This window comes from Strigops habroptila, chromosome 18 (genome assembly GCF_004027225.2).
Source record: "Strigops habroptila isolate Jane chromosome 18, bStrHab1.2.pri, whole genome shotgun sequence".
NCBI classification, from domain to species: Eukaryota; Metazoa; Chordata; class Aves; order Psittaciformes; family Psittacidae; genus Strigops; species Strigops habroptila.
The window spans coordinates 6,371,491-6,384,932 of NC_044294.2; the positions used below are offsets into that span (position 1 = coordinate 6,371,491).

The window sequence follows — 13,442 nt, forward strand, 5'->3', positions numbered from 1 at the left end:
TTTTCTCATTAGGACCAAAGTCCCTCAGATGGGCTTGTTTTATTGTCACAGCTAAGGACACATTGAGAGAGGACCATGCCATGGCAGGTCCATGCCAGTGCAGGATCCCCCAGAGCACAGCCAGGGATGGGGCAGGCCAGCAGAGGCCATGGCCAGGAGCATCACCATGCACCACGCTACTGCACAGCAGCTCCAGCATCCACCCAGGGTAAAGGAACGAGATCCAAGTCCTGTGAAGGCACCACTGCCAAGAGACCAGAGGTGAGATGAGAAACCATGTCCCAGCCCTGGCTCTAATATAAGACAAGCCCAGCCCAGCTCTTCCCTTTAACTTTGCTTTTCCACCCCGCAGCCCCACTTCATACCTGCCCCCAGCCCCTGTACCTGTCCTCATGTGAATCCACCCCTTGGTGCCCCAGGTCTCTGAGCCCTGCCTGCTACGCAGGGCTCTGCCTGCCTTGCTGCCCATGCATCTCCCAGGCACACCAGTCTCCACGTGCATCTTCATCCCCCGGCCACATTTACAGCCCTCCCTCCACCTTTCAAAGGAGCAAGTTTCTCCCAGGCCGTGCAGCGTCCCACCCCACCAGTGCCTCTCCAGCAATGGGATGGAGCCGGGGGCTCCATCAGCAGGTGACAAGGGCTAATCCAGGACACTCAACCCCATTCCATCCCCAGTGAAGTGATCCACGCTCCCTTCATCCCATAGCCCCTACCCAGACCTACCTTGCTCTTCATCTTGCCCTCTGATCTATCCTCACTGAGGCACTGCAGGAGAGCACAGGAGATATAAATGCCCTGAATTCCCCTCATTTCACTCCCCTTTTGACATCCAAAAGTGAGCCAGGGCACTACCAACCCGCTCATGTGCACACCAACATGCACCTACACATGCATGCTCCGAGCAATCACACACACCACTGTCATTGCCTGCTTCTGGCCAGTTTGTCCCCAAGATCCCAACCTGGGTGTCCCCAGCACAATGACAAGCCCATCACCATGCTGCCTTCACGGCTGCACTGACAGACCTGCCTGCCAGACTGGAGCCCTTCCTGCCTGGGAAGTAGGGCAGAGCGTGTCTTGGGGCAAGCATGTGCTGGGAAGCCACAGGAGGAGAAATAATAACAATGACATGTGTCTAAGGACACACCACCATGTGAAGAACACGTGTATAGCAGTGGGCATGCATCCTCCTGCGTGGTGAGCACACAGAGAAGGCATCTGCAGGGAGCAAAGTGGGGCACCTCCATGCAAAGGCTGGGCTGGGAACTCTGCTGAGGCAGGGAAATGTGAGCTGGAAAGTCTGGGCAGGATTCCGAGGCATAAATCAGAGCAACCCAGGTGCAAAGTGCAGGGGGTTCAGCACAGTCCCCACATGCATGGCTTGTTGGATGGCTTGGGACACAAGTGCTGGTGGACACAGTGAGGAGCAAGTGACTGTCCCAGCCTCCACCGGCACCTCTGGTCCTTTGGCTCTGCAGTTTCTGGTTTCTTCCCCAACTTTTGGCCGTGCATGAGGGAAGGTGATTTCCAGATGCTTCAAGCCCATAAACCCAAGAAGCTCAAAGCTCCAGCTCTACAGGGCTGCCCAGTGCCCTTTAGGCTCCTCCATCACCAGGATCAACACAAAACAGGGACAAACCACAGCACTGTGAAAGCGAGAAGAGGAAAAGGCAGGCAAGGAGAACTGCTCCTCCATCTCCTCAGCCAATCTTACTTTTCACATCAAGTTTGCAGTCTACTGAGGCTTCCCCCAGGGCGTTTACAGCTTTGCAGGTGTAGATGCCCCCATCGAAGGGGCTGGGCTTGCGGATCTCCAGGGAGCAGACGCCCTGCTCGATCATCGCTATGTATTTGGGGTCTTCCCGTATCTCCATCTGATTTTTCATCCAGGTGATTTTGGGCTGAAAGCAGCAGAATTTATTTGTTTCTTTAAAGCAGGGAGAGAAATGAGAAATCTACTGGCCCCAAAATGCACCTCCCTCTGCCTCGGCCCTGCCTGAATCTGGTGGCCATGGTGGGATTCATAGTCAGAAGTAGTTTGAAGAGCTAAATATCCTATTCTTGAGCCCTAAAAACTGCCCCACACTTCTTCCCCCAGTGCAGAAGGAAACAGGACATGGCTTGAAGGAAGATCAGTCTCATCTCTATGCAGAAACGCTCCACATTTGCCCTAGTTTGACTTAGAGGGCAGCAGCAGCCCCCTAACTTCATCCAACCCTAACCCAACATGACCAGCTGTCTCCCAACACCTCCATCCACCCTTCAAAACCCCCACCGGTGGCTGCCCGCATGCAGAGGCGATGCTGCCCATGGAGGAACCACTGACCTGGGGGAAGCCCCGGACACAGCAGATGAGATGTGTGTTGTAGCCCCGGGTGGTGGTTCGGTCTGTCAGGGGCTGGGTGAACTTTGGAGGCTCCATCATGTCCCGTTGGGGGATCTTCTCTGACTGGTAAGAAGTTTCTAAGAAAGGAATTAATTCTAGGTTGAGGCAGAGCTCCTGGGCTGACCAGCAGCACATGGCCACAGCTCAAGGTACACAAAAATACTTCTGCTCCCTCACATAAGGGTTGGAACTGGATGATCTTTAAGGTCCCTTCCAACCCAAACCGTTCTATGATGCTGTGATAATAAGCCAGACAGCATCTAGCCTGACCCGGGGACCCAGCCTTCAATTCAGACCAACCCTGTCTATAAACTCCTTCTCATCCAACCCATGCCACATTAGTGACCAATCCCTGCAGGGGCCAGGGGAGATGCTAGTCTGCAAACCAACGCCATGATGTATGCTATGTGCAGTGAGTCAGATCCAGGCCAGGCACTGCTCTGGATCTCCTACTCCATCCCCAAAATTCAGTGCACAGGAGCTAGAGGTAAGCTCTGCGGGTGGCAGAGACCCCAACACACTGTGTGCTATACCAGGGACCAGGATGGAAATGGAGTGAGGGAGGGAAGGGCTGAGGGATGCTGGTTTGGATCCCTGAGCTGGACCACTGCAGGGGTCTCTTCATCTGCTGGTCCTGAGCTGCGGGGGAAAGCCAGGGTTGTTCCTCACCCCTCCTGCTTCAATCTCACCCCAGGGATGTCCTTGATCCCTCCTACAGACTGACCATGGCACAAGCCTTCTCCAAAGCAGAAAGGAGGTATAGGAGGGCAGGGGACCTCTGGGGACTCCCAGCCTCACCCCTTCAGCACTCATCCTGGGGCCCAGCCCAGCAGCATCCCCACAACACTAGGAAGCCCCACTAGCCCCAAATAGGGACAGGACCCTTCTTGCCCACCACCACCTCTAAGCCCTTAGCCAGAGCATTGTCCCTACTTGTCTTCTTGATGTCGGCCACCGCGGCAGTGACGGCCGCCTTCTCGCTCAGCCCGCAGGCATTCTCGGCGAACACGCGGAAGCTGTAGGTGTTGCCGATGATGAGGTCGGAGATGGTGCAGCTCGTGCGGGTGCAGCGCTCCAGCGCCATGAACCACTTCTGGGAGGGCAAAAGAAGAGTGGTGAGGAAAGGCAGGCTGGCCAAGGGATGGAGAAGGCATGGGGGGAGACAGGGGTGTGCAGCCATCAGAGCATCCCGAGTGCACAGACTCACCCCGCTCTTCTTGTCTGATTTCTGCACTACGTAGCCCTTGATCTCAGAGTTCCCGTTGTCCGTCGGTGGGGCCCACTCCAGGGCCACATTAAAGCCCCACACATCCACCAACTTCAGGTTCTGGGGGGGCCCCGGCAGCTCTGCAAACACAAACCCTCACAGGGTGGCATCCCAATTCGATCCCCCCACATTCTGTGCCTTGACTATCCCTTGCACCTCACTTTTAATCTCTTCCCACCCAGTTGCAGCAGAATGAGGAACGAGAAGCTGCAATGGACATGAGGTGGCAGAAACCCTGCATCCCCAACCAGAGGATTTCACCTCCGTGACTATCTTCCAATATCTGAAGGGGAGCTACAAGGATGCTGGAGAGGGACTCTTCATCAGGGACTGTAGTGATAGGACAAGGGGCAATGGGTTCAAACTTAAACGGGGGAAGTTCAGGTTAGATGTAAGGAAGAAGTTCCTTGTGAGGGTGCTGAGGCGCTGGCACAGGGTACCCAGAGAAGCTGTGTGCATCCCTGGCAGTGTTCAAGGCCAGGTTGGACGCAGGGGCTTGGAGCAACCTGCTCTCATGGAAGGTGTCCCTGCCTGTGGCAGGGTGATCTTACGGTCTTTTCCAACCCAAACCATTCTATGATTCTATGATCCTGGAGAGGATACCAGTGGAAGAGGGACCCCAAAGTCCCTTGCCTTGTTGCTGGCTCTGTCCCAACCCATCCAGAACAAGAATTATACCCCAACCAAGGGGCAAAAATGAGCCCCTGCAGCGTCCCATCCCCAGCCTCACCAATCACTCGGATGTCCAGGATGGCCTTGTCCTCCGCTCCGTTTATCCGCACAGTGAGCTCGTACTTGCCCGAGTCGCTGCGCTGCGCCTCACGGATGTAGAAGATGGTGTCCTTCAGCGTGTTGCGTATGGCGACACGGCTGGTGTCCAGGGGCTGGCCACCCTTGGTCCAGATCACCTCGGGCTCTGGCTTTCCCTGGAGCAACCCGCACAGGCTGGTTAGGAGCCACTCGAGCACACGGTCCCAACAGGTCCTGCTGGGAAGGATGGGTGGGCAGAGCCACCCCACTTTGTCCAGGCAGCAGTGGCCTGATTTGGCCTCTCCCAGCCAGCAGGCCCCAGGGAAGAAACCACAGCCGATCCCTGCCAGCCCCACTGATGGGAAGCCACCAAAGGCTCCAGAGATGATGCTGGAACATGCTGGTCTCCCAAAGTCCTCACAGAGCAAGTCCAGCTTTACTTGCCCAGGGCATGGCAGGCAGAGCTGTGCTCCTGTTCCTCAGGCACTGACCCCAAGTTCAATTCTACCCCAGGAAATTCAAGCCTAGCAGGAGGGGCTTGAATTCAGCAGCCAGGGACAACTCATGCCTGGAGCATGGCCGGTGCAGGCTCCCAGTCACCGATGGAACATGGCGTGGATATAGCCCTCATCTCAGGGGCAGCTTTCTGCCTCACTTCCCCCTGCTTGGCCAGCATGTTTCAGCAGGAGAGAAACAGGAGCCAGGTAGGAACGGGATAAAGGTTCCCACCACATCTCCCACCCTTGGCCAATAAGGCATGGGCACCAGGACAAGCCAGCCCACAGTTGGCCCCAGGCATGTCATAGCGGCTATAAAAGTCACTGCAGAAGCTAGCCTGCAGTGAAAAAGCCTGGGGGATTAAATCCCAAACTGTCCACCTACCTGGAAAGGGATCATCATGTTCACAGCATCCCCAACATGCCTGACGTAGGTCTCCCGCAGGTGACGGGGCATGCGGATCTTCGGGAGCTCTGGGGACAAGAAAGTCATGTTGTGGGGCCAAGGAAATCACAGCCCCCAACTGGCTGACGCACCCAAACATCCCCCTGCTTGGCCATCAAGAAATCCCACCCAGAAACGCAGCCACCTCTTCCCTCTCATCTCCTGGACAATGCCTGCTTCCCTGCAGGGCCGTGCCAGCCTGCACCTCAGAATTACAACCAGGTCACCAACCCAATGGCACCACCCCAGTGGACCATTCACCTCCTTCACTACAGCCAAGCCATGGAGACCAACGTGGGCTTCACCAGAAGAGCCCCAGCAGAGCCTATGGGCAGAGAACAGCATCTCCCAGTTAGGAAATATTTCTCCCTCAGCTCAGAAAGCACTTTTCAGAGGATGAGAACCCAACTTCCAGCAAGGACAAGGCTCTCCCAGGCCTCCGCCTTCACTGTGTGCTCAAGTCATCGAGAGACCAAGGTGGTGCGTGGTTATTCACAGCAAAGCTGTGAAAGCCCCAGGCTTAAAATGCAGGCTAACATCCCCAAGGGAACATAACAAAGATAAGCAAAAAACCCACTGGAGAATGCTGATGGAGCGTGTGTCTCCTTCCCGGGGTGAAAATAGCAGCCGTGTAACCCTACCGGCTCAGCACTACTGGGTGATCCAACTGAAAGGCATTGGCTTTACGTGAGCCCCTCATAAAAGAGCTGTGTGTCTGTGCTGGGATTAAACGTGCTGGAGCTCAGCCCTGGGGAGGGGGCACGGCCAGAATTAAACCAGGGCTGAGCAATGGCTCAACAGCTGTGAAGCGGCGGCGGTGGGCTGGGGAGATGCCCAGCGGTCCCAGATGGCCCCACCAACAGCTGAGACGGTCCCTCCTCTGCTCACGCTGCTATTCACTGCAGGGATCCATGCATTGATGCTGCCACTTGGGCTCATCCGTCTCAGCGGGGCCGAGAAACCCAACCTCGAGCGGAGGAATGTTAATTCATGGGTGTTTGCTCCTGCTGGCTTGGCTGGAGAGGGCTGCCCGAAGTCGGTGGCAAAGGTGATGTGCTGCCGGGGGTGGGAAGGCACCAATCCTGCCCCAGCTCCCTGAAGAACGCGACTCCCACAGTGAATCTTCATCTGTCTCACTCCACTTCCCAAACCCACTCATCCCACCTGGTTTGAAACTTTCTGCTCTCTGGATCGCTGCTATTTAAAATCCCTCACAGTGCTATAAATGAACCAGGGAGAGGCGCAATGTGCAGTCCCGATTAACATGTGAAGACCAGAAGGTAACAGATGGGACACAGAGGAGGAGACTCATGCACCCAACACACCAGCGCCGCCGGGGTGGACACAGGGAGGCAGAGGGACATTGAGGACTATTTTGCTCCTCAGCACAGCCAGGCAGTGAGCACACGCCTGCGTTGCAAGTGAAATGCAAGAGTAGACCATGCTGTTTGCTGATGAAGAGTACGAGCTGGCAAAAAGCAAAGAGAGAAGAAAAAACCCCACTAGCATGGAGCAAGAGCAAGTTGTGGGGGGGTCCTTTGGGTTTTACACCTCTCAGTCGGTACATGTGGTTGGGACAAAGCTCAGGCAGCAAGAACTGATGGGTGCAGTGCAGGACTAGAAGTGGGAACATGAGCTGTGTATTTGGCATCTCATGCCAGTCCCCCACGCCTCAGTTTCCCCAAACTCCAAGGTATGGTGGGATGCCTGTGAGATCTGGAGGTGAACACAGCAGCAGATACCAACCACTAACCCATGTTCACCTCCTCCAGCAGGCTGAGAGGACAGACCCTGCAGAACCCTTTCCAGATGCTGATAATCTTCTCCAGACCTTTTTCTAGGAAAAGCTGATGGTTCCTGGAATAACTTTTGTTATTGTTAGTCCCATTTTCAAGCAGCTGAAAAATCTTTGACTAGTAGGAAAACTTGTGCATTAACAATTCCTTGTAAGGGGAAAATAAGTCTGTGCTTGCTGTTTGATAAGTGAAAACCGGCCTTGAAATCATGGCTCAGCACATTGGCAGCAGGAATGCGAGTCTTGCCAAGCATGGGAGCAAGTCATTCATTAGCGAGTTCAGCACTATTCAAGTTCCCATGCTCCAGACTACCAGCTCCTGACTTTCCTTTGCCAAACAAAGCTGTCCAACGTGTGTGTGATGGCATATTGGTGATGTAAACATGGCCAAGGAGAGATGTGCTGAAAGTCAAACTGTCTCTGAGCTCCTGCACTGAAATGGGAAGATGTGGCTCGGCATTTTAAGCCCTTCACCCCCAAAGCTTTGCCATCTGCAAGATCAGTGTCTTGAGGTCAGGAAGCTTCTCCATCCCACCCCAAGGGAATTGGACACAGATATTGAGAAGAACATCTTGGTCAAAGGTTGGGTTGCAACATGCAAGAGGGCAGAGGCTGCTCAGGCTGCAGGGATGGACCAAGTACTGGGTTCATCTCTGGGGCCTCCAACACCAGAGGGACATGGAGCTGTTGGAGCGAGTCCAGAGGAGGCCCCAGAGCTGCTGCGAGGGCTGGAGCAGCTCTGCTCTGGAGCCAGGCTGAGAGAGCTGGGCTGGGGCAGCCTGGAGAAGAGAAGGCTCCTGAAGGGGAGACCTTAGAGCAGCTCCAGTGCCTAAAGGGGCTCCAGGAAACCTGGAGAGGGGCTTTGGACAAGGGCCTGTAGGGACAGGCCAAGGGGAATGGCTTTAACCTGCCAGAGGGGAGACTGAGATGAGCTCTGAGGCAGCAGCTCTTCCCTGTGAGGGTGCTGAGGCTCTGGCACAGGGTGCCCAGAGAAGCTGTGGCTGCCCCATCCCTGGCAGTGCTCAAGGCCAGGTTGGACACAGGGGCTTGGAGCAACCTGCTCTAGTGGAAGGTGTCCCTGCCCGTGGCAGGGGTTGGAACTGGATGAGCTTTAAGGTCCCTTTCTGTACTGCTGACAAAGCACACTGGAATTACATATGGCAGGAGCAGTACTCACGGAGGATCTCTCTGATGAGGACTGGCTGCTCCAGAGTAGCTGGGACACTGGCACCGCAGGCGCTGACAGCCTTCACCCGTACATGGATCTTGTCACCGGAGCCGAGGTCCTGGACTGTGTACCGGGTGGAAAGAAAAGGCTCCTCGTTCACAGCTGTCCAGTTCGTACCTACAATGAAGCCAGCAGAGCACTTCAGGCGTGCAATGACAGACAGACACACACCCTGGACAGCAGGATCAAGCCACAGGGGGTGAAATCCAAAGGAGAAGAACTCATTCCCTGCAAAGGCTGAATGATTTATCTTGGAGGGGAAGTTGGCCACCCCACCCCACTGAGGAGCATAGGGTAGGAAATGCTGGCAGAAGCTCAGTTGTTGAGTAGGAAGCTACTTGCAAGTAAGAAACGATATTAGGTCAGTACAAATGGTCCCTGCCGGCCTTCCAGGTCCATTTCTGGAGGTGAAGATGCATCGACCACCCTGCCAGCCAGTGTGCTCCTATTACTGACCCAAGATAAACCACTGCAGCTCACCATGTTCCGCAGCTCATCCTCCACCTTGGGCAAGATGCTTACCATTGCCACCAGCCAGCTAGACCTCTCCAACTGTCCTTGCTGCTTTGAAGGGGCATCTCAAACTCACCCCACAGCCAAGACGTAGAACCATCCCACGCCAGCCAGCTAACACAGCCTTGCAACATGCTCTTAGGAGGTTTCTCAGTTAGAAAACAGACTGCCCCAGTCACCAAAGGACTGGGTGTCCCAGGCGGGCAACTAAAGCAACCCATGTGTGCCAGAGCGTGCTAAGCAACCATGCGCACCTTCAAACCAAGAGGGTTACCTGTCAATGCCATCAGACCAGCCAAATCCCACCAGCTCCTCTTTCCCTTCACCCAAACCAGCCCTTGCTCAAATCTCACCGTATTTTAGCCAACCAGGGTCTTGCACCAGCCCAAATACAACATTCCTGGAGCCCATGTGGTTACCACTGAATGACTAGAGCTCTCCTGTCACCAGCCAAAACCAAAGCAAGCCAGGAGAACATCCAAAACTGTGAACTTTGGGTGGCTGTCAGCCAGCATCCTCCAGGAATGGCTGCATCTCTCCTTGTCCCACGCAATGGCCTCCTCATGCATCCCATCCAGCCGTGGTTACCTCCCCAGTCCCCAGCCCAGTGATGAAGGCTTCCCACAGCTAAGCAAGTGTGGATCGTGCCTGTCACAAGCTAAACACCAAGGGTCACGCATCAAGTTCCTCAAGGCTCATGGACCACTTTGGTCTCCCAAACCACTCCAGCCTCATGCAGCACCCAGCCACCAGGTCGTGTGGTGGCTCCTCTTGCAGACCCCCCCAGCTATACAGGTTGTTCACTCTCACCCCAAAGCCAAACAGGGCTTCAAGACAGTGCCCAAAACTCAAGTCTAATCCACCTCCCCCATTCCACAAATCAGCAATGCAAGCAGAGAACCAGAGATAACTGCTGCCACCCACCAGCCCACCTCCATCCACCAGAGACATCCTCCTTCCAGGCATCTCCAGCACCATCCCACTGGGGCTTGCTGATGCACACCAGCCCCTCGTACACTCCCCAGGATCCTTCCGTCCCTCATCCTCCCACCTTATCCCCATTCCTTTTGCACTTCATTTTGGGCAAACGTGGGAGAAACTACTCCAGCCCCAGGTCCCTGCAGAGCTGGAGTTACTAGAGACCATCCTCAGCAGGTATGCTGATCTCCCCTCCACCCTCTAGTTGGAGATAGCAGTGACATTAAACCCAGTCCATCCCCCTGCTAAAAACACCAACACCATCTGAAGCCAATGGGCATTCCCTCTCCTCCATGGGGAAAAAACCAAAAGACCATTTAAAATGAACCCATTTGGGCAAAGAAAGGGAACCAGTGTGCAGGGAGACGCTGCCGGCTGCTGCCCAGCTCCATCCCATCTGCAGCAACACAGCAGGAAAACCCAAGCCTACTTCCATCTTTGCAGATCTCCACCACGTATCCATCCAGGTGTGACCGGCCTGTCTGCTCCGGGGCTTTCCAGGTCAGTGTAATGGAGTTTTCACTCACTTCTTCCACAGCCAAGGCCAAGGGGGAGCTGGGCGGCACTGGAACAAACGCACAGTGGTGAGGACAGGCTCGCGAGCACCAGGGTTGGTGAAGGGCAATCACCCAACTCCATGTTAGTTTTCAACACCCCACTCTCCTAACCCCCAGCCCTATCCCACTGCAAAAATACCCTTGATGACTTCACCCCTCCATCCCTTCCCTCCAGCAGCCCCACACATCCCCTCCAAGTCCTGCATTCCTCCCCCCAGCTCCAGTGCCCGGTCCCATCCTCACCTCCCTTTGATTTCTCAGGCTCAGGTTCAGGGGCTTGGGGTTCCGCTGGAGCACTTGGGGAACCTTCTTCAGGGGCTGGAGCTGCTTCTGCTGTGGGGACAGGAGCAGGCTCATCTGCAGGGGCTGTGGGCTGCTCCGCGGCAGGGGGATGCTCAGGGGCCGGGGGGTCTTCGGCAGCTGAGGCTGGTGCTGGTTCTTCCTTTGGGGCTGGTGCTGGTTCTTGCTTTGGAGCTGGTGCTGTGTCCTTCTTCGGAGCCGGGTCTGTGGCTGGAGGTGCAGTTTTGCCGGTCATTGCTGCAAAGCCTGAGGGCTGGAGAAGAGGATGTTTGGGGGTGTCTGCTCCGGGATCTCCACTCTCTTTCAAGGTCCCTGCTCCAGACCAACAGTCTCTCTTCCAAACCTGGGATCTTGACACCAAAGCTGGGGTCTCTGCTCTGGAATGACGGTCTCTGCTCCGGAACGGCTGTGCTGGGAGGGGGGAACCAGGTCACTGAGCCAGAACAGGGACTGAGGGATTTATATAGGCTTTGGCTGGCACTTGTCACCTCCCTGCAAACCAATCTGCCTGCGCAGGCGGGGACGCCAGGAATAGCCACCCGGGACCTGCATATTCAGCAGCACACCACTACCCCCTCCTGTGGGGCTGCAGCACATGGTCCTGCCCCCCTCCCAGGCTCGCACGGGACTGGGCAGGCCAGAGCCAGGTCACCTTTCTCTAGGGACATGGCTCCTGTCCCCAAGCACCAACACCTCCCAATTTAAGGGCTTCCCCCACTGCCCCCCCAAGTCCTCCCCCAGCTTCCCCATTGACCCTGCACCCCACAGGCCTTCCCCCACCCCAATCCTCCCTGTTAATCCTGCACTGACCCCCAACCCACCTGCTCCATACCACGTCCTCCCATAGTCCCTACTCAGAACTCTCTGCTCCCCCATGTCCTCCCGCAGCCTCAACCTCAATCCCACGGTCGCTGAGGTTGGAAGGCAGCCGTGGGGAGGCCAGGGAAGCAATGCCAGCTCTTTGGTCCATCAGGGTGTCACAGAGGCGCTGGGCTGGGCCAGACACTGGGCTCAGCTCCTGGCTGCAAGACAGCAAGAGGCTGCATGGAGGCATCTCCCCAAGTACCTCTGCCCATGGTGCTCTTCACAACCACAAAAAGAGCATGAAGGAGATCCCTCACTTCCTGCTGGCTCTGCTCTTCCTGTAAGCCGAGAAGAAAGCTCATCACAGCCACCAGCCTCACAAGTCCCATGGGGATCAGGTAATGAAGGTGCAAACCTGGTCCCCCATGGGCTCTGATCCTGCCTAGAGGCTGCAGCCTGGCAGCACAACCCTCCTGCTCCAGGGAGGGATAGTTTTCCTCCCCTGGTTATTTCAGAAACAGCGTTTGGCAGCAGGATGAAGCCAGGACACCAAGAGATGGCATCAGTGTCTCAGGGAGGGCATGTTTCCTCCAGAACTATGCAATAACCCAGATGTTCCTCTATTACTTCCACTGGTGAGGAGGAACATGACTAATAACAGCTTCTCCTTCCCCAAAATACCTTTGGGATGCCTGAGAGATGAGGTCCCTGAGCAGGAGAGGCTAACATCGGGCTCTGGCCAGTTCTGCTGCCTGCAGGCCATAGACGGGTACTGGCAGCCCCTCCTGCTCCCCAGCACAGCATTACTGATCCAACTTGCCAAGTGGGTCATGAACCAGAACATTTTCTGTAGCTGCTCTGGCAGAGAAGCCAGCCCTGCTCCCCAATACAGTGATGCAGGGCTGGGGACACTGTCCCTCTGGCCTCCTCCAGCTGCTTCTGGCTCCCTGGTGGGTCTGGCACCAAAGAGAATGGTTGGAGAAGCTCTAGTTTCTCCGTACTTTGACCCACATGGATTTCATCCTGTCTTGGATGATCTTGGCACCTCCTTGACCCCTCAGCATCCACATGGCCCATGTCTTAATGACTTTTTCCATTCAGCTCACAGGAGGCCCTCTCCAGGCTCCCACGACCATCAACTCTGCTCATTAGTTTTCCATGTGTCTTTCTCAAAGGCCATCAGAACACCTACTCTAATCAAAAACACTTTACAAAAAGCAGGTTTCTTTTGATTATGGGTTAAGAAAAGCAATTTAAAGAGCTCTTAAAAACAAATATGCACAAATCAACACCTAAACTCTAGACCATAAGGAAATGTGCACTCAGGTCTCTCTCCTATTTAAATTTGGGAGTGTGTGGTTGAAACTTAAAAGGAAAAGAACTTCAATGTAATTCTTTTGCTCCAAGTTCTTGATTTGAACAAAACTTGAGTTTTTCAACCTGCTCGATGACGTTTAGATGCCGTTTCCTCTGTTGACTCACAGGATGATTCAGAGGTTAAGGGCAAGTGAATCAACATGGTTTATCATCCAGACTTATCTGGGCCACGTTACTGTACTATACAGGCATCTCGTTTATTCACACATTGCCAGCCAGAACGCCGTATGTTGAGCAAACTCAAGCATGGAAACACTACGCTGCCTGCTGGAGAGGACAAAGGCATTGTGGCAGGTTGCCCAAGCCCAAAGTCAAAGGGTTTCCCTGAGGGGACAGACCCAGGAGCTGAAGGTTTCATTACCACTGCAATGGCTTTGTTTGTGGATGCACGATGGGGAGGGAGAAACCAAGTCATTTCACTATCAAGGATGGGAGTGGGGTTCTCAGTCCCCCACTTTGGGGTGGGGGAGCCGAAATGAGGCTGGCATCAGAAACACAATGAAATGCTCACCAATGTGATTCCTCCACCTTGGCATGAAAGC

At 55.0% G+C, this 13,442-nt stretch overlaps 1 protein-coding gene across 1 annotated transcript; it reads right to left on the minus strand.

Moving 5' to 3' along the window:
- MYBPH (myosin binding protein H) lies at positions 1 to 13,442 on the minus strand. The gene is made up of 12 exons (XM_030473336.1): positions 13,412 to 13,442; positions 10,663 to 11,130; positions 10,293 to 10,427; positions 8,321 to 8,488; positions 5,289 to 5,377; positions 4,387 to 4,582; positions 3,597 to 3,736; positions 3,323 to 3,482; positions 2,330 to 2,466; positions 1,718 to 1,904; positions 727 to 768; positions 1 to 244 (listed from the first exon to the last, which is right to left on the minus strand). Exons 1-11 carry the CDS (start codon positions 13,434 to 13,436, stop codon positions 758 to 760), a joined length of 1,716 nt encoding a protein of 571 aa, XP_030329196.1. The 5' UTR covers positions 13,437 to 13,442; the 3' UTR covers positions 1 to 244; positions 727 to 757.

Excerpts from the sequence above, each read along its gene's own strand:
- MYBPH (XM_030473336.1), bottom strand. The coding sequence starts at position 13,436 with ATGCCAAGGTGGAGGAATCACATTG. Across the intron at positions 4,583-5,288 it reads ACATGATGATCCCTTTCCAG|GGAAAGCCAGAGCCCGAGGT; the intron begins GTAGGTGGACAG and ends GGGTTGCTCCAG. Across the intron at positions 1,905-2,329 it reads GTGTCCGGGGCTTCCCCCAG|CCCAAAATCACCTGGATGAA; the intron begins GTCAGTGGTTCC and ends TGCTGCTTTCAG.